Below are 24352 nucleotides of genomic sequence, written 5' to 3'. Positions count from 1 at the left end.
TCCAACTATAGAATGCAGCAAATGTGATGGGATGTTATTTCCATAATTAGGTTACAAGAAATTGTGACTTTCATCTTGTCAGCAGACATTCTTTTGCTGGCTTTGATGAAACAAGCTACTGTTGGAGAGGCCTGTGTGCCACAGAATTAAGAGTGCCTTGTGGCCAACAGCCAGCAAGGAACTCAGGCCCTTAGTTCAAGAGCCCTTGAAGAACTGAATTCTGCTGACAGCCCATAGGAGCTTGGACTAGAATCCTTTCCCAGCTGAGCCTTCAGATGAGATCACAGCACAAGTCCTGGTCAACACCTTGACTGCAGCTTTGTTAGAGATCCTGAAGCAGATCCTGGGCCCAGCTAAATGTTGGGTTTCCTAAGCCACAGAAACTGTGAGATAATTAATGTATGTTGCTTCAAGACACTAAGTTTTGGGGTATTTTATTAAGCAGCAATAGGTGACCAACACATTGTAAATAATAAGAGCCACTAAATACATGTTGAGTTTAATCATTCAAGAATACTGAGATCTCTTATAATAAAGTGCTTTGAAAATTTGGGGTGATCTTGTTTCTGTCTTCTGATACGACTTTGTTCTGTTTGACCTGTAGTTGTGTCTGCCAACATATTAGAAGGTGAAAGATTTTAGACTTGAACTTATTATAACAGTGCAACAGTGAAGTAATTCTCCTCCCTTTAGGATCAGCAAGACCTTAGCTGGAGAGTTATTACCCTTTTGAATACTACATGTAAATAAGGAGATGGAAATCTTAATGATAATTGAAAACCATAGAGACAATTGAGGATAGATAGAAGAAATAATTTGACATTTGGTGTTTGTAATAATTACTAAGAATGGCTGTGGCTCCTTCTTATAAGGCTTTTCAAAGCAGAATCATTTTATTTCAAAATACCCAGGATTCCACCTCTTCTCACTTCATTGCTACCACAGTGGTCCAAGCCACCATTACCTCTTGTCTGGATTATCCCAATAGTGTCCTAAGACCATGCGATCCTGTCAAAACGTAAGTCATATATTGTACTCCCATATGGCTTCCCATCCTCCCAATGGTGGACTCCTCCAATCACTTCCCATCTCACAATGAATAAGAGCCCAATTCCTCACCAAGGCTCTACCTATAAAACCATTAAGGGCTGTAGGTCTTCCTTGCCACCAGCATCAGTATCTCCAAAGTTCTGGAAAACAGCTTGTTTATCAGGACTTGCTTGCTGAGCCTGTATTTGTGGGGTTGGCCGTGAGCGTGGATGACAGAGACCTTCCAAGCAACCACCGTAGGACAAGCCAAAGTGGGTTACCCACAAATAAATGGGTAGAAAAAATGCTTATGAGAACACCCTGGAACCCAGCTTTAGCAGGGTGGCAGACCTGTAGATTCTGGAAAAAGACTATGAATTGCAGAACCAACTTTGACATTTTCAGCAGCTGCCCTGGGTAAAAATAGTATCCACAAGTAATACCAGGAAATGCAAACCAAAGCCTTTACTACTAGTATGGCTTAGAAAAACATGGAAAAATCTTATTTGTTGTCCTGGTGAGTCAAAACAGTTCTTCAGTTCTTTTACTTAAACTTGAAAGAGAATTGTGAATATTGATGTAAAATATGTTTTTGGTAAAGATAATATAAATTTCCCTAGTCATATGTGCTCAATGCCCCCATTTCTAGACCAGGCACCATGTTGTTATTTGCTGTTACCCAAAATTCTTGGTAAACCCACAATAAATGCCATATTTACTTAATTGTCACCCTTGGCCAGCCTTGTCCCTCCCCCAACCAAACCCTCTGAGGAGGAAATTGGCAAATTTTCTCCATGTAATTTCCCATTTAGTAGGCTATCTTGGTTGTCAGCAATGTTAGAACTACTATGAAGCCTGATGGTAGTAGGTAAACAGACATCAATGGCCCTGCTTTTGCAAATAAAAAATCATTAATTATTGTTTAAACACAGTGGCGAAACTAACTTCAGAGGCAGCTGGGAGCAATTAAACTGCATACTTCTCCCCAGCCCTAAACTTAGAAATAAAACGACTCTTTAAAAATGGTAAATTATATGGTAAACGTGAAGTGGAAAAGCAGTTTTAGAACTCTGACATATGTGTTTTTGGCAAATCTATTTACCTCAATAACACATAAACATGCCTTTCAACTAATCTCACATTTATTCTCTTTGAAAGGCTAAGTTTTTGTCGGCAAAGTGCCTCTCTCTCACTGAATAAAGCTATTCTTTCTTTTTTTTGTCACCAGATGTTTAAGACAGAAATAGTGATCTCGGAGGCCTATGTGATCAAGCTGGCACCATTAAGGACCCTATACTCACCCCGACTCATCTGTCAGTTGGGAAAGGCGCACCTCCCGAGTTGGGGGAATCTGTATTCAGATTCCCTGTGTGTGATCATGTACATGGCATGTGGTACAGAGTCTAAGAGCAGGGGTCATTATGGGGAGGAAGCCCCTAGAAAGCTTTCACAATGTTTTTCTTGGTTAACAGAAGTACCCAAAATCTTGAGGGAAGAGATGATACTGCCTGCTGGTCAGTGGTGTGGGAACTTCCTGTGTGACCTGAGAAGGGCAATACCATACCTTCTCATACCTCAGTTTCCTCACCTACAATATGAGGATAATTAGTGTACTCTTTGAAGGTTTTTGAGGAACAAATTACATACTGCATGTTAACTGCTATGTCTCAGATGTACACAGCATTTATTTAGATGACAGCTCTTACTCATTAATATCACTGCTAGTTCCATTCTTGATGTCACGTTTTAGGTTTCTATAAATTTTACATAGGGTGTATATATGGAGCACCATAAAAAGTATTACTACATTTTGGTAGGCAGCTAGAGATGAATATTTATTTTTAGTATTTATTAGAATGGAATAAGGAACATTGCAGTGGATTAAATTCAGACCATCATACTTGAATTCTAGACATGATTTTTAACTTCTCTATATTTTTATTCTTAAAGGTTTAAATTACTGCTTTGCAAGAGCAAAAAGAGCCCAATTATTATCAATCTAAAGCATTATGGGTCTGTGCCAGACAGTACCAAAGACAGTTTAAAAAATAAGACCTTTGCCTTTAAATTTATGGGAATCAACAATAAACCAAAATAAAAAACATGATCAACTGAATCAACTGATTTATATTAACCATAGAGAAAGCAATTTATATTGATTACATTAAAAGACAAAACTGCCTTTCATTTTATAAGCTGAAAAGTATAGGCTCTGATGTATGTAGGCATTAACATTTGGATATTTGAGTTGTCCTTTAATGTATGACCCAATATTATATATACTAAGTGTGTATGACATGAAACTTTATATTGTTTTCTGGTAAATAATATGTGTATTTGAAAGCAGGGGGAATGAATTTATAGAGCATATCTGGAGGGTTGTACTTAGGTAGCACAATAAGTTGAGGAAAGAAAGCAATAAAAAACATATTTCTGTTTTTATAACTTGATATTTGCCAAAAGAAAAAGAGACAAAAATAACATGGAAAAAAAGACAAAGACAGAAATAGTCTTATTGGGGAGGGAATGGTCCCAGAGTAGAAAAGCAGTAAAAAAAAAAAAAGAGATGTTTTGTAACACGTTATCTCTTAAGTTATAGTGTGGTCTAGCTGTAGAAGTCTTCAATTTTGTGTTGGTAGCTTTTTTCTCAGATAATTAATGAATGTAATAGTGCCCACTTCCTCTTTATCACCTGATGAAGCAAATGCAAATTTTCTTGACCTTGAGGGTAGAACCTCAGCAACTGTATCAGTACTTTTTCTAACCCAAGTGTAGAAGCTTTGGATAAATTTTTTTTTATTAATTCTTTTTATTCAGAAAAGTCATCTTCCAAGGTTTTGCAATAAAAAATAGTATTTTTACTGTATGGGAAGAGCTGTGCAAGGTCTTTCCTTATTCATATCTCCTAGACATATTCTGATGCCAGGAGAGAGGTACAATAAGTCCAGCCTATTCAAGAATGTCAGCAACTTGGATTAATTTTTATATAACTCAAGTTTTTGATCTAAGCATCACAAAGGAAATCCTCGTCAGCATGAAACACTAAGTACTTACCTTAATGACGTCTGGGAAATTCCACCCAATCTGGCTGCAGAGAAACTACATAGATGGACTTTTCTGGAATTCTCTAATGCTTCTATTGTCCAGGCAGTTGTTTGTTTGAACATGATCAGATTAAGGAAGATGGCAGACTGAGGCAGACCAAGATTCAAATCTTTGCTGCTTACCTGTGAGACTGAGGCCAAGTGACTGAACCGCCCTGAGCCTCGGTTTCCCCAACTGTAAATGGGGCAGTACTACCATCCTGTAATTTGTAGACAGAATGCCTGTGGAGTACCTGGAGCATAGTAGGTTCTCAATTAATGAGACTTTTCTCTCAAATTTGGAAGATCCCAGAATGGCATCTCTCTGGTTAGGATGCTGTACTTGCTCTACTGTGGTATCAAATTATATACATATCACAGGGAAGCAAACCTTTCCATCCCATGTGGCCATGGTGTGATCTCAGTCAGAGAGAGAAAGGCAGGGCTTGAGCACAATTTTAAATGAACACATTTTCTCTTGGCTCAGTTTGCCTGCTTCTTGAGTGTCAACAAATTCCTGCCTGTGGTTCCCTTGAAAGGACTTGGAGCCTCTTAACCTTCCCTTTTGTTCTTGGAGAAAAAAAACAAAGCAAAACATCACAAACTAAGTGGTAGCAATGACATGTGCTCTATATGACTCTGATTCACTGGTATCTAACTTTAATATTATAAATAAATTATTAATCTACACCAGAAATGAAACACTGTCACATGGCTTGTTATCCTAGGGTCAATTAGCAGTTTCCAGACCACATGTTGAGAACATCTTCCGCAACCTGTCAAGAGCATGACTAAAATCTCTCATCTGTTTTCTTCTTTCATGAATTTATCCTGTACATGCAAAATCCTGCCCGGTACTAACCCAGTACTAGGAAGTAGGTAATATTCTTGGAAGACTTTCTTATCCTCATAATTCTAATACTTGTAATTTAGTTCTTTCAATATTTTTATGCTTTATTCTGGATAATTTGGGGACAATTATGATACCAGAGATTAGTGAGCATTTAGTAAAATCTTGAGACTCTAAGAACTACTGGTGGTACCCGAGCAGTGCTTGCCACTTGGCCTCCCTCTCGGTGCTCTCCCTGTCCTGTTCCACGTGAGTTTCCTTGAGGTTATCATTTCCCCACAGAAGCACATCATGTTTTGACTTCAAATGGCATAGGTCAGGTTTTATAGACAGCATCTGTGCTTGACTTCATAATCCCTGGTTTACCTACATAAATTACATTACACCGGATTTAAGACTGAAGGAATTTCTTCCAGATACTTTTGATGGGCAAATCAGTAGGTCCCAGATAAGTAGGATATGGTCATACCCGACCCTATCTCTTACCCTGCTGTGTCGTTCCCCAAATCACCAACAAGCCCAAGTCTGGACTCCAGAAGAGCTTGGGATAAATTCCATTGTTGCTGGGGAAAGATTTCTGGTGGAAGCGACACTAGAAATTCCAAGGCAGTTTGGTGGGGCGTGGAGAGGGTTATGAGATTCAAAGAGCATTTTTATGAAAATGAAATTTACAAACCTTTCCTTCTGCAGTCCAGCGTTTGTATGGGAAACACATAGTTGTGGCAGAGGGAGGAGTCCACCTCAGGCTTGATGACTGGAGGTCTCCCTGACACTTGGGATTTCGGGTCCAATTGTTCCTTTTCTTCTTCATTACACAACTCTTCAGATTTTATCTGCCGCAGTTTTTTATTTTTTAGTTCTTGTGGACTTTCGCACTTGGCGTAGTTCCCCAAATTACGGTTCCTTGGAATCTGCAACATTGAAATGAGTGTTTCTATCTCACAAGTACAGTGCCAGGGGTTGTCATAAAGACGCAGGTAGTTCAGGATAGGTGTATAAATGAACACTTCCTCCGTCAGGACTTTGACCTGGTTGTGCTGCAGCAAAAGAGTGGTAAGTTTGTTTAAACCAAAGAAAGCCTCGCTCTCAATTTTGGAGATTTCATTCTGTTGCAGATCCAGGCTTTTCAGCTTTTTAAACTTGGAAAACATGTTGTTCTTCAATATGCGGATCTTGTTTCTGGCTAACAGCATGTGCAGCAAATCCTGAGGCCAGCCAGGTAGCACATAAACTAGTTTTCTTTCTTGACAATCTAAGTATTTCTCACGAAGGTAGGTGTACACTTCGCAGGCGAGGCCTGGTGCATTGCGTTTGACTGGGTTGGAGCCTCGCCGGCCCCCACCCGCTGGGCGGTGACTCACTAGGCTTCTCGCAACCCCAGGGCTCGTCTTGCGGAGCTCAGCAGCTTTGCAAAAGAAGAGAAGGATTACCACGGCAACCACACGCATTCTGACAGCCAGCTGGCCCCAATTACTCCGTGCGACAGCTGGAACAATGAAAGTATTCCTTTGAAATCCAAGTTTGGGTTAGACTAACTAATAAAATTCAGGAACAGTGAGACACAGCTGAGGTACAGTGGAGTCCCTAGGTGGCAAGAGAAAAAAATAGAGTTTAGGACCACTGTGAGTGCTGTTACTGATGGATAATGGCAGCTTTAAAAAAAGAAAACTGATTCATTTCTTTATATGTATATATTCTTATTGAGGTATAGTTAACATATGACATTATACTCATTTTATGTATACACCACATGATTCAATATTTGTATATATTGTAAAATGATCACCACAGTTTTTCTTTTAAGCAAAGACACTGCAGTTAATAAAGGCACATTCAGACCGGTGTGAGAGGCTCTGTACCCTCCCTCTTGCCTGGTTTAGTGGCTGTATGTCTGTGCTCTGAGTTTGAATCAAGACACTCCTACTTGCTTAACTGTGTGACTTTAGGCTGGTTACTTAACCTCATCCTCAGCATCAATAAAATAGGCCTGAGGATAACTCTCAGTATCATTGGGAGGATGAAATGGGCTAATGTGTGTAAGACACTTCACAGTGTCTGGTCCAGTAGAAGTGCCCCATAGTGTTAGGGCTTAGCATTATGAAAGCTGAAACCTGTAGTATATCATCACATTGGATTCAAGAAATTAAAGGGGTTCTTCTTACAGCCTTGAGATGTGCAAACAAGAATAGGACTCCAATGGCTATCCTACTTCCTATGTTTCTCTTTTTTTTTCTGTCTCCCAATCGCCAACCATGAGTGCTCAGAGTAACTTGTACTGTTCTTGTCATCTGTACATCTTAACTCTAATGTCACCTTCTCAGCAAAGCCTTCCCTGACTGCTCTATTTAAAGTGGCACCTCTTCCCACTTGCTCTCTATCCACTTCCTTGTTTTATTTTTCTCCACAGAACTTACCATCATCTGCCAAGTAAATGTTTTTACCTCCTTTGTTTACTTGTCAGTCTCTCCCAACTACGTGAGAGTTCAGTATGTGAACTTCATAAGGGCAGGGTTTTTTTTTCTATTTTGTTCACTGTAGTATTTCCAGCACCTGGAGAGGTTCTGGCACATAGCAGGCTCTTGATAAATACTTATTGAATGCATGAATTACTCCCAAGTAACTATTCTATAAAAATATTAATCTAACAAACTTAGTTATTATATTGTTTTGGTATTAATATAATTAATATTAATATATTAACAATATAATACATTGTATTATTTTTATAGTAAAGTATAATAAATTAATATTTGGTATCAATATAATGTAGTATTATACTTCTTTCCTTAACAGGTATTACTGATGACTTCCAAGATCTGCACGTTTTAAAGAATTGTTTTCATTTTTAAAATTCTGAAAGTGGTTTTGGGTTGCATTTATTACTCAGGACATAGTCCATTCTTTGCAGAGAAAGAAATGTTAATATGGATTTATGACAAATAACATTCCCATTATTATTGTGGGGCTACATGCTATGGGCAGATGTGCTTTCTGGTCAGTGTACAGTGTAACACCAGGATCACCCCCTTGCCTAGTCTTCCTGCTTCCCACTCCTAGAATACCTTCCTCCTCCTCTGCACTCTTCCCATTGCCCCTCAAGCATTCCTCCAGGTCATTGTTTTATGTCTCCTCCCCTAGCTGCTTCTTTCCTGTTTCAGCCCTGGGGTTTCCCTTACTGTTGGTCTGGACCCAGAGTGCTGGTTGTGTAACACTTTGCCCTCCAGCTTTCTACATACGTGTCTCATATTCCCTGCAAAGCCATAAGCTATGTAGTTGCCTCTGGTTTCAGAATTAACCAGGCACTTGGCCTTTTGGACCCTCCACTTCTCTGTCTACACCTCACTGCCCTTTGCATGTAAATCTAATCTAAAAAACTCATAAATATTTTGTAATTATTATGCATGTTGAAGTATTTGGGGGGCCGTGTGCTGATGTCTGCAACTTACTTTAAAATGCATAAAAAATAAGATGGATTGAGGGATAGATGGATATACAGGAGGGTATGTGATAAAGTAAATACCCTAAAGTATAAATTGTAAAATCTAATTTCATTGTACAATTCTTCAATTCTTTCAATTTTTTTTGTCTGTTTGAAATTTTCTTAATAAAATGGTAAAAGGAAACAAAAACCAAAAAATGAACAAAAAAGTCATGCCACAAAAAAGCAGGTTGTTTTCCTTCCTAGCTAAAAGCTTTAAGTATATACTGTGTTTCCCAAAGTAGTAGTTTTCTCTTTTCCCTTCCCTTCTGTAATCCTCAAGCAGTAATTAACATGTGTATATATTTTAATTTTAAAGCCAGAAGAAATCTGTTTTCTGGGAAAAGAAACCATATACTTAGAATAAGTTACTTGCCAAGGTTTCTGTTTGTTTTCTAATGAATGCATCTCATTGAGCGCAGGATGAAAAACCTTTAAGTTTAAACACTTGTAATACAGTGTTTAGTGATATTTAACTTGTTTGATTTAGGCCTCTGTAGAAATTTGCAAGAGCTGAATGTCTCTGACTGCCCAACACTCACAGTGAGTATAAGAAGCCTACTTTGCTGTTATTTATATAGATTCAGACTTGCTACTTTGGAGTGCTAGTACACAGGGGTTTTTGCCAAAAGGCCTGTGTGCTTATTTAGGATAAAATGTGGAAAGAAACAAACTATGTTAAACACTGGCAAGAAATTTTATCCCATTTGTATAATGCTGTTATTATTCCTGTAGCTATTTGCCCAAGGTTGGAGCCTCTGAAAAGTGGAAACTATTCAACAACTACACAAAAATTAGTAATACTTATATTTAAGGCCATGTGTGGATAAGTCTCAGCAGAGACAACAGCCTCATGCTAGTGGGCTTCGTGGCTATCAGCTGCTGTGTCAAAGATGGAAGTGAACATGTAACCCTAACCACTCCTTCCTGGTCCCTGTCTACAGGCTTTCTTTTTCACTTCCAATCTTTTACCCTGGGAGCACATCATACTCTTTCTAAAAAGCAGATCTGGCTATTTCATTCCCATTTTCCATCATTTATACATACACAGGCTTGTCATCTATGCTATTTGATAAAGTCAAAGCTCTTCAGCATAACTGTACCTGGAGACCCTCTGTCGTCTTGCCTCTGCCTCCCTCTCCAGCCTCATCTTGCTCCGACTGCTGCACACACAGTAAGTTTCAGCAACCTTATGCTGCTATGCTTTGCTGCATATGCCAAGCTTCTCCTTGCTGTCTTGCCTTTGGTTTGGCTGTGTTCTCTGCTTGGCATGTCCTTTCCCTTCGTCCTCAGGTGCTGCCTCCTCTTTGTCCGGCTTTCTGGCTTACCTTAGGCATCACCTCTTTCACCAAGACATGTCTGACTCCCAGGGCTGGGTTCACTGCTGCTTGTCTGGGTTCCTATGACAAGTAGCCCTAATCACAGTGTTTCTGCCTCCTCCACCAGCCTAAGAGGCCCAAAGGGCAAGAGATGCATCTTACTTTTTGTAATAGTCATAGCACATAGCCAGATCTTGGCATAATGAATACTCCATATTGTTTGTTTAATGAATGAAATCATATGGAGATACCTAGTAGGTAATGGACACCATGGCATAGAATTTGAGATTACATCTTCGGTTGACATTCATGTATAAGTCATAACTAATATCACAAACCTGAGTAAGATCAACCTAGAGAGAGAGAGAGAAGGTAGGAGAAGAGGATTTTAAACCTTGGGAACGCTGACTCTTAGGGGAAGGCAGAGGAGAAGAAATAGCAAAGAATCTTAAGAAAGAATACTAAGAGAAGTACTGGGTTGAAAACAGAGACAAGAGAGTGAAGAGTTTCAGAGAGTAGTGATCCAAGTGAGCGGATTGGAAAAGGGTTGAGAAGCAACTTCTGCACTTGAGAATTAGATTGGTGACTTTTGCCGGGACAGTTTTGGTGGAATATTCAGACAGAAATCTAATTATAGTGAATTGACAAGTAGACAAGAGATGAGAAAATGAGGCATTAGGTATAAAATGACCTTTGTATCTTTAAGGCGGTGGCAGAAGGAAAATAGAGGCAGGGAAACCTGTTTTAGGTTTAAGAGGCTGGTAGAGACTCACGGGAAGCAACTAATGGAGCAAGTCTCTGGGGAGACAGAATGAAAAGCCCGACAGCGCCATGCTCCTCGTTAAGCACCGGCTTCTCACCCCTTGGCACAAGTGAAAAGACTCCAGGAACTGGCTCCTCCTTGCTGCCTCCCCAGCCTCATTACAATTCTTTCTTTCAAATTTCTATGCTATTTCATTCTTTCTGTGAATATTTTTAATATCTAATATGTTAAAGATATATTTATCTTTTTATATAGAGGTGTATAGGGAATTTATGTTATAAAGTATAGGTATTAAGAGAGAATTTAAAAGGAACCAAGTTTCAGTTCCTGCTGTCAGGGAGCTTTAGTTCAGCAACTGAGTAAAATAATCATATTTTTCAAATTTGTAATAGTATTATTTATATTTCTATTTTCTACCAGGAAAGTCAAAACAATACCATCCACACTGAATTTGTGAACATCAAAGTCTTTTCCAGTTTTGGAGCCTAATAATGTGCAGGGCTGGTGATTTTATCTAGCTATAGTTTACTATTTTTTTTTCCTAGAGACATAGACTGAGAGACAGGTTTACTTTTAAGGAGCTGAGTAACATATTTTCAAAAACTTTGAATTCCACAAAGCTTGCCTTATGGATATATTACATTCAGAAAGATTTGAGTGCATTGCGGCCAAAGTCATAAACCATTTTGTAATGTTCACATTCAGTTTTTGCATTTATATGCTCAAGCATCTGGAGGTGGAACCTCAAATTCTTTTAAATACTGAGAATAGGATTCATTTGAATTTGGTTGGCTGCCCAAGCCCCTCCAGACAGGAAAATGCAGAGGATGGTTTGCTACCTCATCTCAAAGGAAAATTGGGTTCCTGTACGGCACATAAAGCATACTCCATCTTCCTCCTCCTGGCCCCTACATAGCCACCTTCTCTGCGGCTACCTCTCTAAGGGTGTAGAAACCAGTTTTCTAGCCTCTTCTTGTCCCACCTCATTTGCATTTTTGCCAGAGTCTTTCAACAGGTGCACAATCACTTTGATATCTGCTGGGTACCATGAACATTTCTGAAGATAGATTTTGTTTGTGTTAAACTACAATGCCACACATTATGGATGTTCTCTCCATTCCTGCCAAGAAAATGGTACTATGCTTTTTATCTGTTCATATATACCCAAATCCTACCTTCTGGTAGGGAAGCATCTAGAAGAGTTGCTGGCAGCTTGAATGCAGTGGCAAGAGTACAGTATTTATTGAAAGCCCTGCATTCATGCAGCATCAAAAGTTTCCTACAGCAGAACTACAACATTAAAACTTAAAACAGAACCTGTGTCCTCGTTATGGGGTTGCTGCCCTGGTAAACGAAGCAGCTCCTATCCCATGGGAGAGAAGACCTGATCTGCACCACTCTGTTATTTTAATACTAATGACTCCAGGAAATACTAGGAATAGAATGTTAAGCATTGATGATCCTGCTGAAAATAAATATTTGCCATCCTTAGTGGTGTTCGGGGTGGCCACATAGAGCATGCAAAGTTCTTCCCCAAACCACATCTCCTAGCCAAGTGACAATTTACGTCTTCTTGCAGTGGCCTTGTCTTTCCAGGACCCATGTACCACAAATATTTAAAACTAGCTGACCTCTTCAGTGTTCCCGGGGAGACTCATCAACTATCATCAAACAAATAAAAACCTGCTGTAACTCACTCTGGTCTTGTAAATGTCAGTTGAGGGCACAAGCTTGAAAGCACAATTTTTTTTCTGTCTCTCTCATGTCACAGTTCACCCTGTTCTCTAATTTTCAGTTTCATTTCTCTGGGGGAGGGTTGCTTGAATATTTGAGATTCCGCCCTACACTACCCCCAATACTGGATTTTCATTATATGCAGCCTATATTTTACTTCAGGCCATCTCAAACTTAACCATAAATTTGATGAAAATCTGTTTGGCTGTTTTAATATATTTGCTGATAGAATCACTGAAACTTATTAGTGTGTGGGAATGCTAGATATCTCTATATAAATACATATTGTAAATATGGATCCACTTTCACTGAAGTCCAGTTGAGAGTGTTTACTGTTTCTGTCTTTCAGAATGATTTTAGTGAGTTTGAAAAGATCCATTTTTAATTACTTTTATACATCTGAAGAGTCAGGAGTGTTTGACACTTTGATGCTTGAGTTCAAATTTCCTGTCACAAGAGTTGAACTTATAGGGGTTCAAATTTTAGTGAAGTGTCATTGTGATGGAATGGGACTTTATTTCCAAAGAAAGGGAAAGGTGGGAGTAAGGGAGCTTCAAGAAAACTGCCACCTTCTATGTAATTGGATTTACAACTAATAGCAAAGAATATAAAGAGACCAAGTGCTGTGTATACCTTTTTTGGATCAATAAGAGAGATGATAGAGACAATGGGAAACAGCAAAACCTGTGAGACTTTGATGAGATTCTTCCCCTCTGTTTTTATGCAGGATGAATCAATGAGATACATCTCTGAGAACTGTCCTGGAGTCCTGTATCTCAATCTACCCAACACAACTATCACCGACAGGACCACGTGACTCCTGCCAAGGTAATGCTTGTAACACTTGTGTGACACCGAACATGGTTATGCTACTTTAGGCTCTGGCTTGCTCTACCACAGCCCAAAGGCAGCGCTCCGTTTGCCAACACCCCACTCCACTACTGCGGTACCACTACTATGGTAACAGGACTGCTGTTTCCAAATCCCCAAGTTAGTGGCTATCTTCTCCTTGCTTGGTGGGACCAGACTGAAGAACTGGTCCTCTGCCTTGGTGAGTGGTTTCTGTGTCCTTGTAGCAATGTGCCCGGTGGCTTGAGTTGGGTTTGTCTGTCTCTTTCTGGTCCTCCTTCCTGCGTATTGCAGCCTGGCCCCTAATTTGCAGTCCAGTGTCTAGACTTCTCTGTAACAGAATGCTAATGTCCTGCCTCCTTAGACTTCGAGCACCACAGCCCCAGATTCTCTGTTGCCATGCTGTGGTCACCTCTTGGGACCCCATCATCTTCAGAAGACCTGATACTGGTTGTTTTTTGATCTATGGATGGTTGATAGTCATGGACATGAGTGTTGTTTCTTCTCACTAGCACCTCTTTGAAGGAGAGGGGACAGCAGAACAGGAGATATCACCAAGAGTTAATAGAATATTCAAGTTTATCACAAATTTATGTCATTAAATTATTCTTTCTTTTCTCATGGAAAGACTAATCAGGAAAAGTATATGATCATATTGGGAGAGAGTCAAAATATTTTTCAAACTGTTGTGAAAGAATGAACCATTTTTGAGAATATAACTTTCTGAGATCATTTGAAAAATAACAGGTAGGTATTTTAAAAAGCTTAAACAGAAAATTCTAGGTGGTAATTTTCCTTATAACCTGTGTCTAACCATTTTCTGGAAAAAAGTGGTAACACATTTTCTGTTTATCTATTGAATTTCCACATTTTATTTAGTCAAATCTTTCAAACCTTTCCTTTGAAATTTCTGATAGTTTTAAACATAGAGTGTTGTCCTCTTTCCAGATACTTTATATATATCTACTTCTTTTCTTATATGATTTGTTTTTACTTAAATCTGTGATCAGTTTAGAACTTATTTTGGTATATAATTGAAATAATGACCTAACAGGGTTCAGCAAACTATAACCCAGTAGCCCAAGACCTGTTTTTGTGCAGTCCATGAGCTAAGAATATTTTTACAGTTTTTTAAGTGTTGTTAAATAATTAACCAATTATTCCAACATCATTTAATGAATAAATCTTTTCTTGAGTGAGGTGTGATTCCTCCTTATGTGTCAAAAATTCAAATATGGGCATTACTCAAAACTTATCACTTTCTAATATTTTTCTACATGTTACTATTATGTATGTTCTCCACTGTATCTCTATCATGAAAATATGACAGAATAGTATGCTATTTTGTATCTTTTCCCAACCTCATGTTCAGTAACATCTCACTGGTGGCTTGGAATAACAAAAATGGGTTATATATTCTATAACATGGAAAATGGCAAACAATATAAATTAGGGCTTAATTTTTTTGTTTATTGTTTAGACTTGAGAAAATGATGGAGAAAATCCTAAGGCAGATTAAATTTTAAAATATGCCATATCTGTAACTCAACATTGTGAATAGCACAAAGAATTGAGGAAATACTCTTTCAATACTTGAAAACTTATCTGAGTCAGCAAAGAAGTCACATCACAGAGGGGTGAATGAAGTCTTTGTTCTTTCACTTTGTCTTCCCCATTCATGTAAATGAAAATATTCATATTGGAACTATACTTAACCCCCAATTTTTTGGAACTTCATTGATTTTTATCTTTTGGTGAAAATAAGAAATACATGAGAGTGACAGATTTTATTTTTCCTTCAGGCTCATGGAAGACAAAATTACTAACTACATTTGTGAGTTAGGCAAAAGCCAAGGAAAGCATTGTGTGAGAATCAATTGACTATATGTAATATACAATAAATTATAACATCACATACAGAATATTGTATATTTTATTAACTGTTATTTGTAAGTTGCCTGCTACACATCTTTTATATCTGTAAAATAGTAAATGTACACATATATGGTTAATGTATATAAATTATATGCATACATATTTTTGAAGACCCAGTTGTTAGAAATTTACCAGTATGTTAATAATAAAAAATAAGACAAATTAGGAACTAATTACTATTTTAAAAATATTTAGTCTCCCTATCAGGAACATGGTATACTTATAAACATATTTTCCAAATGTTCTTAAATGTTTCAAAATTTCATTTTATTCATATAAATAATCTTTGTGGTAGCTTTTGAATTGCCTTTGTGAATGGCATCCTTTTAAACTTTCCATTTGTAAGGTTTGATTTCTTTCCTTTTAAAGTAAAAAAAAATCTAGGGCTATAAAATTGCCTTTAAGTAAGATCTTAGGCAATGCATGTAAAATTTGTTAAGTGTTCTCATTTTCTAAGCAAATTGTTGTATATTTGATTTCCTCACTGACCCAATAATTATTTAGAAGAGATTTTTTGGTTCCAAGTGGTTGATGTTTCTTTAAACTTCTGTTTTTAATTCCTACTTTTGTACACTGCGGTCAAGAAATGTGGACTGAATTTTTTCTACATTTTGGAATTTACTGAGATTCCTTGGTAGTCTAGTTTATATAATTAATTTCACTAAATCATTCATGTTTACAACAAGAGTTTCTTTCACAGAAAAGATTATTTATGTCTATGTGTGTATATTTGTATAAATTTTTGATATGGTCGTAAGAGTATATTAGTTGCCTATTAAAATCAAGCTTCTGTTATTTTAATGTTACTATTTATACATAAAGATTAATAAGTAGTATGTTTCATGATAGACTATAGCATTTATACACATAAAGTTATATTCCTTACTGTGGTTGATGTGCCTTTGCCTTGAATTCTTTTTTATCTGCTATTAGTCCTGTCACCCTTTTCTTTTTAGTTTGCAGTTTTTGGAATAACTTTATGTATCCCTGTGTTTTGCTGTTTCACCCTATTATGACTGGAAATATAGTTTTAACAACTATTTACATGGAAAGATATATGAGTGTTAGATTTTTAGGCATTGCTTTCTGAAAATTACCTTCTATTTTCTTGGAGGATAAACACCAATTTGTCTTGCTGTATAGTACTTACATCATGTCCCTTATTTTATCCTTAAAACACTACAAATGTTGCTCCATAATCTTTGATATTTCAAGTTAAATAGAAGCCTGTAGACAGCTTCATCTTTTTGTTTCTTTCTTGGTAACCAATTTTTTTCTGCCAAGATAATTGCAAGAATTTCCTTTTCTCTGAGAACCTAAAGACATTTTCCAAGCTTAATTGTATTCCTTTAATTAACTTTTCCTGGAACATAGTAAACCTTTTGAACATTAAAACTTAGATCTTTTCTCAGCAAGAAGATATCTCTTTTTAATGCTTCTATTCCATTTGTTCAGGTTTTATCTTAAGAATCCCCTTTTATTTTTAGATCCAATTTTTATTCCTGTTCTTCAAAGCTGTCATCTTCTCTCTCATCACTTTTATCTTTGTATACATTTCCTAGCATACTGCATTCTCTATATCAGTAATTCTCAAAGTGTGTCTCAAGGATAGCTGTGTTCCAGTAAATGTTAAAAACTGGCTGGGATAAGGGGTGAGGGCATATTCTCATTTGTAGAATTTATTGATTTTTGTAGTTTAAATACTCCCACCATGGCCAATTTTTAGCTACCAACATGATGTCTCACTGAATGTGGAGTTGGGAAGAGATGCTAAGAATTGACTATCATGGGCTGGTGCAAGCCAGCCTCAGTGATATCATTGTGGAGGACCCCTAACCATTCAGGGGTTCTGTAAGGTTCTCTAGTCCTGCAATATAGAACATCACAAAATACTTTTCTTTAGATATTCCATAGTAAGATTCATATATGTATGAATATATGTGCATGTATGAATATGTGTGTACATATATATCTATATCTTTATCTATCTCTATATAATACATGCACATATATGTGTATATGGTATGTGTGTAGAGAGAGATAATATAAATTCCATTACTCCATATGTGAAAATCTGAACATACCAAGTAGATAATTTAGGAGTAGCATACATCACATTATAAATTACTTTTTTTAACATAAAAACATTTTTCCAATCATACTCTGAGATAACTTTTCTCCTAGGAAATTGAAAATAATACTACAGTATGCATAATTTTTTGGGCCATTTATTTTGCAAAGGATGCTATACCTTTAGTAGGCAACAGATAGAAAAATAGGACCCAAAATGAGAATTTTGTTTTGATTTTTTAACCCTTAGTTCTTATTATTGAGAGAACATTTAGGATAAATGCTACTCGATACTCAGTTTTTTGTCATATTAAAAAAATATACACTGACTTTCTAACCTGCAATAAAAATACATTTCATAACTGTTCTCCATTTTGCTGTTTTCGATTGTTTCAAATATGCTTTCAAAAGTGTTCTTGAAATTATAAATAATCAGAGAAATGTGTGTTGCTCTTGTCTTTCTCTCTCTGGTACCTTTCATATTTCTTTCCAAACAAATCATTTGCTAGAAGAAAACTAATTTTTTTGCCCTTCTTAGCAACATTGAATTGATGATTTTTTTATTTGAATATTTTTCCTCACTTGCTTAGTTCTCTAAAGTTTTTGAAAATGAGGGCTACCCACAGCTGATGTCCATTCCAGAACATTTTTTGCTCCTAAATATTTCCTGAATTCAACCCTTCCATTCATTCTAATCACCACAACCAGGCGGGCCTCTCAGCACCTCATTTTGCACAGCATCCTGATGGTCCCCCTTGGTCTCCCTTCCTTTCAACCTGCTTTGCTTTGTGCTGCAAGAAGTATCACCCTGAAAAACAGTCTTATCAAGTCTTGACATGCTTCAGGTTTAGACTCTTCCATTACTGTCTCTTAGCATTATCTGATCAAACTTTCCCACCAGGTTTCCCAAGGGAGGCCTGTCATCTGACTGCTTACATACTTCTCTCTGTCTACAGCTGGAATGCCTTTTTCCTTCTCTTGACTAATTCACCTCAAGTCACACCATTTACTAGAAGTCCACAGTGATTTTTCCTTTTCCTGAATTCTAACAGCAACATTCATTCACTTATTCACCTTATATTTATCAACTACTATGTTTGAGGCATTCTGGGCATATAGTGGTGAGTAAAGCAATTATAATCTTTGCTTCTTAAAAGAACCTCATATGCTACAGTGGCACGGTATCTAATTATTTGTCATACAGATGAATTGACCCTTCAGTCAGCTTGGAAACTTTTTGTTGGCAAACTCTCTCATGTTATATAGTTTCCCCAGTGCCCATCACAGTGGGGCAGACAGAGTAAGCTGTTGCCTTGACTGGACATTCTCAAGGTCTACCTATAAATAGTTCAAATCACTGCATTTGGATTTTTCTGAAGGAATTCCATCGTGCGAAACTGCCTCTGTGACACTAGAAAGACCAATACTCAACTCAGAAGAATCCACATACAAAGCCTCTCTTTTATAGATTCGGTCTTGTCTTGGTGATTTTTTAGAGAAATTTTCACTTAAGTATGTAATTCTACATTCCCTCCAACAGTAACTCCCTCAGTTGTTGGAGATCCAACACAGAAGACCTCAATTCTTTAATGAAAAAATCCAAACAGAAAGAAGAAAAAATTATCTTTGTAATTTCTGTAAGAAATGTGATTTCTTAAAGATTATAGTAGCAGTAGAAAAATAAATAAATCACAAAGAGAAGCCCTTGCTTCCACAAGTAACACTTACTTATCACATAATTAGGAAAAGGTAAACACAGGCTGCAAACACTGTCTCAAAGTGGAATTAGAATTATCAAGCTGTCTCTGGGTTGGGAAAAATGGACTAATCAGATCTTACTCATATAAGGAACACATTACCAAAATTCAGCATAAAATGTAGCAATACTGCAAAAAATGTGCCAAGTACAATTTCACTGTCAATAATATTTTTCCATTCCCTAGCTGTGCTGGGTCTGCCGTGTTGTAAATCCCTAGAAAGGCCTCCGGGCCACTGAAGATTCCTGGGCCTTGCTGTCAAACCAGTGGTTCCCATGAAGTTCCACTCTGAAGAGAGTTATCTAGAGCCTTTCAGTGTGGGAGTCATTCAGTCAAATAAACAACTTCTTTTGCCAAACCCAAGGTTCTTAACCTGGGGTCAGTGGATTCCTCAAGGAGACCAGGGATGGAATTCAGGGGTTCCATGAATTTTTATGGGGGGGAAAAAATCTCTATTTTCACCAAGCTCTACCTGAAATGCAGGTAAAAATCAGAGTAGTATTAGCAGTCCCTGGACTCTTCCATCCATACAAATCACATATATTTTCTTTTCACAAATATTATTATAGTTGTTACAAATATTTTGAGATATTATTGACACTCATCACTACTTTAAAATCATGGTAGTCATTAAGCCTGCCCCTAGATTTGCTATTAATATGCTAATAAAGAGGCACATATATTATTTTTCTACTCACTTGGTTTTTAAAAATATTTTGATAATAATATCTTTCAATATAGTTGGCTGCCTTGTAATTTTTAAGTATTTTATTTTATGCATTAAAAACATGATGGCAAAGGGTCCATAGATTCAGAGGCATCTGTGACCCAAAAAAGTTGAGTACTCCTAGTTCAGTTCCCATTTTTAATATTTGTTAACTGATCACATGGATTTAAAGAAATGAAACAATAGGTTTGGACCAGTTTTGAATAGATTTGAATAAGCATGATTTTGTAAATAACAATTTTGTTGTTATAGTTAAAGAAAGATGAACTGATATAGAGACCTTAAAAATGGGTTAAGAACAACAGTCTGCAAATGAATTAACTACAGAGGCTATCAATCTAATTAGAGTTGGGGCAGATTAAATATAGCATTACCACCATGACCAAAATGAGGGTATAGGTGCATTGTGAGGTCCCCCAAAATCTTGGAATAAGTTGTATGTTTCACTTTTGTCAGGTGAGTATCCAATCTATTAAGTGGAAGAAGGTAAAATGCAAACTTCATAAGAACTGTTAGTATGTCATTATTATTTGAGGTAGTAGTAGTAATAATAATATACATATTAACAAATATATATATATATATACATATATATATTTAAAGTTTCTGCCATATCCCTGCTTATTTTAATCATCAAAAATCACCCTCAATATAAACTCCGTTCTCATGTAATTGTCACACCTCTAAGAGGAAAGACCAGATAGATTACATCCATGTTACAGGTGGGAAAACTGAGATTCAGGAAAACTGGACAGTTTGTCAGGGTTAAAACAAAAGGATATAATTTCCACTTAGATGTGGAAACAATCTTTGAAAGGTTAGGGAGTTGCAGTAAGTGTCAGGGTTAGGATTCAAATCCATAAGGGCAGATTTCAAAATCTCGTGGATTTTCCACTGTGTGGTGCTGTGTGCCTCACTCCTCCTTTCTCCAAATTAAAGAGCAAATTCGTTAGAAGTGACAACCCATGACCCCACCCCCACTCCAAGAAAATTGTACTTTACTCAGCTGAATCACAAGGGTACACTCCAGGGAGAGAAGATAAAACATTCCCCAAACTCTGGCATAGCTCCGAGTTAACTCAAGGGCCCCAGGAGAGGTGACGTGTCTTTGGGATGTTAGCGCTGCTTTCTCCTTTCAGGCCCTGCCCACACAGCCACTGCAGGATCCAGAAGGCGTCCCTCTTTGTTCTGCTGCATCTCAGGGACACAGCCATTACTAGAGGGGAATGTGTTCTGAATCAAAGAATTCACTATGGAATGGGAATCATTATGTCATATAGATGTGTTTTCCAAATCTTTGGAGTAAATCTGAGTAATGGCCAATGCTTGCATGTCTGATTTCCCATTTATGTGAAAGCAAACCTTATTAGTCATTTGTGGGCTTTTGAGGGACAGACAGGCATCTTCCCATTTTTTGTTATTTCGTTTTCAAATGTACTGTTAAACTGTTGAAGAGCATAAGCCAAGAGCATGTTGTTAATGCCATTACAAGATCTGGCAGTAGTGGGAGTTCTTGCACTTTTAAAAAAATACCAGGCTTTGGAGGACTTGGAAAATTGTCCCAGCGTCCTCAGGCTGTGAGCTTTTGCATGGTAATATGGGTCCATCTAATAAACCTCCTTTTTTCTGGAAGCTCTCATTTTGGTCATGGTGGTAATGCCATACTTAATCTGTTTCAACTCTAATGAGATTGAGAGCCTCTGATGAATTCAGTCCCCTCATGTGTTGCTCACTCATTTGCAGACTGTTCTTCTTGACCCATTTTTAAGCTCTGTGTATCAGTCTTTCTTTAATTAGAGAATGAAAATGTTACTTATAAAATCATGCATATTCAAATCTATTTTTTTCAAACTATTTACTTATCATGTCCATTTTAAGAGCCTGTTATGTTCAACTTTGCTTCCTTTCTGCCCCAAAGCCTCACTTCCATGCAATAGTTAATCATCATTTAGATGTTTACAAAGGGTTTGTCTTTCTAGACTTTTGCATGATTTTGATGCTCCAAAGATTAAAACTTCAATGCAACAATAATGCAAACTCTGTAACTGTGGTTTCAAACACAAACTAACTTCCAAGTAATATGACTGCACAAACCTCCCAAAGCTTTATCCCAATTAGCTTTCTTAAAAATCTAAGCAAAACTTTATTTTCATTTGAAATGTAATTTTGCATTATCTGATCTATTACTGCAATTTTCTTCACTTAACAGGAAGAGAATTAACAAAAAGTTCAACTGTTGAATATCTACAAGGAGAAAAGATTCACTTATAGTTTTACTTCTCTTTGTCATAGTGGCTTAAGAAGGATGTGAGAAAACAACTGAAGTATAATCATTTCCTTTCTCTTCTCTCACCCTGACTTTTCAGGTACTTCCACAACTTACAGAATCTTAGTTTAGCTTACTGCAGAAAGTTCACAAAGGTTTACAGTACCTGAATTTAGGGAATGGATGCCACAAGCTCTTCTATTTGGACCTTTCCGTCTGCACCCAGGTTTGTCCTTCAATCCTCTCTTTCTTGCAGCAGGCGAGGAAGTCCTCCGGAGAACAGGCTACATCCAGCCCTCATGTTATACTAACGCCGTGCACGGGCTGCAGCACACTTCGCAGAGGTTTTAAGTTACATGGCCACAGCTGCTTAAATTTGCCCCAGGATCACTACTATAGGCTCTTGGCTTCCTTCCACTGCAGTGTCACATCCACAAACAGGCAGAGCTCATTGGATGAGAAAACAGACCACTTCACGATTACAATACCAGAGTCCAAATCCTGAAAACTTTAGAATTGCTACCAAGATACAAACAAAAGAAAACCTTTTTGAGGGAGAATTTACAAAGAACTTCCTGCCTGAAAAGTCAATTAGCTCCCAAGTTGGCTTTCAAAAAGTAAAGAGTATTGGGTAAAACGTAACACGTGATAGATATAAGAAAGGAAATACTACAAAGATTTATGCATTATGTCCTTGGGCTAAATAACATGAAGATTTTAAATCTGTGCGGGGAAATATTTATTTCTGAAGGAATAAGATTAAGGAAAATTGGGCAGAAAATAGGGTGGAATTATGCAAGTAGGACATGGTGCTTTGGAAGGGGTTACTGCCTCACACTTTGCAGACACTTTGTTTTCTGCTCTATTTTGGTAGATTTAAGTCATGATTCTCTTCTTCCACCTCTCTGTGTATTTTATTGATATTAAATATGTTTATCATTCTATAAGAATATGATGGCACAAATGAGAACTGGCTGAAATACTGGTAGTTACATTTATTGAGTTGTTACTATATGCCACGTGTTGAGTGCTCTACACAGAGATTTAGTCCTCATGTATTTGCTTTGTGGTATATATTTATTTTGCCCATTTGGAAACAAAGAGTCAAAGGTGCCCAAGGTTGCACAGCTGGTGGAAGCTCATGTTACTGGTGCAGTTATAAGCACCATTGGTAGAAACCCAGGCAGGCAGATTCCCCTGGAGGGAATACAGGGGCAGCACTGGTTTCCCCTCCTAGGTCTTTGATGCACAGAATTTTTACTTTGCCACCACGCTGGCATACCATTGTTTCCAGGTACGCTAGGCAGTATGGAGGATGTGGGAGAAAGGGGGAGAGGTCTCTGAGGGCTGAAACATCTAGAATTTACACCTGTTTATGATCCACTGATGTGTAGCTTGCTAAACATCAACATCTACCATCATTCTATGACTGAGAGGGCCTCAACATTCCCTCAGCTTGACTGAACTTTAGACAGGCTTTTGACCCTAGGCCCTGACCTCCCTTTTCTTAGAGCATTTACTTTACACAAGTTGCAATTGTACATCCTTTCTTTGCTCCCTTTGAGATGTGAACTTCTTAAAATCTTCTTGCCAGTTTTGCAACCCAGGAATGCCATCCTCAAGGACTCCGGACACATCCTTTGATATGTAATCAAGGGAGACAGCATCAGTATCTCCTAGTCTGGGTAGGAGGGTAGGAGCCTAACTTCAATATGGGTGTCAATTAGCAAACACAGGTGGTCTCATCACAGAGGAAAATCTTTGCAAATTTAGGAATAACTCCATGTGCTTGACACGTCCCACTGACCCCTCTCCCCTTTGAGGATACATCTCTAGTACTTTCCCACTAGCTCACCGAGTGCTTAAACACCCTCCAGTGTGACTTACCTTCTTGTTCTCCTCAGTTTCCACAAGGTAAGTATTGAAGCAGCAATGCACAATGCAGACACATGTCCTAAGGATAAATATTCTCAGACACACTAAAGTTTAATGAGAGGTTTCAAATAGAATTAATGACTCTGTAGCCAGACGTGTGCAAAGACAAAGTCTGTCTTAAAATTTTGGGACTATTTAAAATTCTGGAGTTTTCACATAAAAATATAGACTTTAAGCTTCTCTTTAAAAACTGGAAGAACTAGCAAAATTGGCCCTGCATTCCCAAATGGCAACAACAGGCTGGAGCTGAGTCAGCCTCATCCCTTGGACGTGAAGCTGTCCTCCCCTCTGCTCAGTAATGTCCACACATGCACTTATACCTGGACAGCTACCACCTAGCTGTATCACCTACCCATCCTTAGTAGGTATTTAAATTAGGCTGAATATGTAAAGAATAGGTTTCTTTTCCTTAATTTGTAAGTCTCAAACCTCAGTGAAGTATTTCACATCATTATGCAAAATAATATTAGTTTCTTTTGTTCATCCCTCTTCCATTTCCATTTATTCTTTTAATAATTCAACAGATTGCCGTAATGAAAATATTTTTCAAATTAAAT

General features: G+C 37.6%; 2 protein-coding genes across 3 annotated transcripts in view; both read right to left on the bottom strand.

Annotated features, from left to right (window-relative positions):
• LRRC17 (leucine rich repeat containing 17) overlaps positions 1-22161 on the bottom strand; it is a 28770-nt gene extending 6609 nt beyond the window's left edge. Inside the window, exons 1-2 of the mRNA XM_017671416.3 lie at positions 22027-22161; positions 5639-6546 (exon numbers count right to left, since the gene is read on the bottom strand). Of these exons, the coding sequence (XP_017526905.1) occupies positions 5639-6410 (772 nt within the window). The 5' untranslated portion in view covers positions 6411-6546; positions 22027-22161. The remainder of the gene's footprint in view (positions 1-5638; positions 6547-22026) is intronic.
• Positions 22162-22240: 79 nt separating this feature from the next.
• FAM185A (family with sequence similarity 185 member A) overlaps positions 22241-24352 on the bottom strand; it is a 170543-nt gene continuing 168431 nt past the window's right edge. The window contains exon 11 of one of the 2 annotated variants that reach the window (XM_073238970.1): positions 22241-22379. In XM_073238970.1, the coding sequence (XP_073095071.1) occupies positions 22371-22379 (9 nt within the window). In that variant the 3' untranslated portion in view covers positions 22241-22370. Of the gene's footprint in view, positions 22380-23745; positions 23815-24352 lie in introns of those variants that run through there. The other variant, XM_073238969.1, reaches the window with a different exon arrangement.

The sequence above is a fragment of the Manis javanica genome, chromosome 6, assembly GCF_040802235.1.
Source record: "Manis javanica isolate MJ-LG chromosome 6, MJ_LKY, whole genome shotgun sequence".
NCBI classification, from domain to species: domain Eukaryota; kingdom Metazoa; phylum Chordata; class Mammalia; order Pholidota; family Manidae; genus Manis; species Manis javanica.
This window is presented reverse-complemented; position numbering and strand designations above follow the sequence as displayed.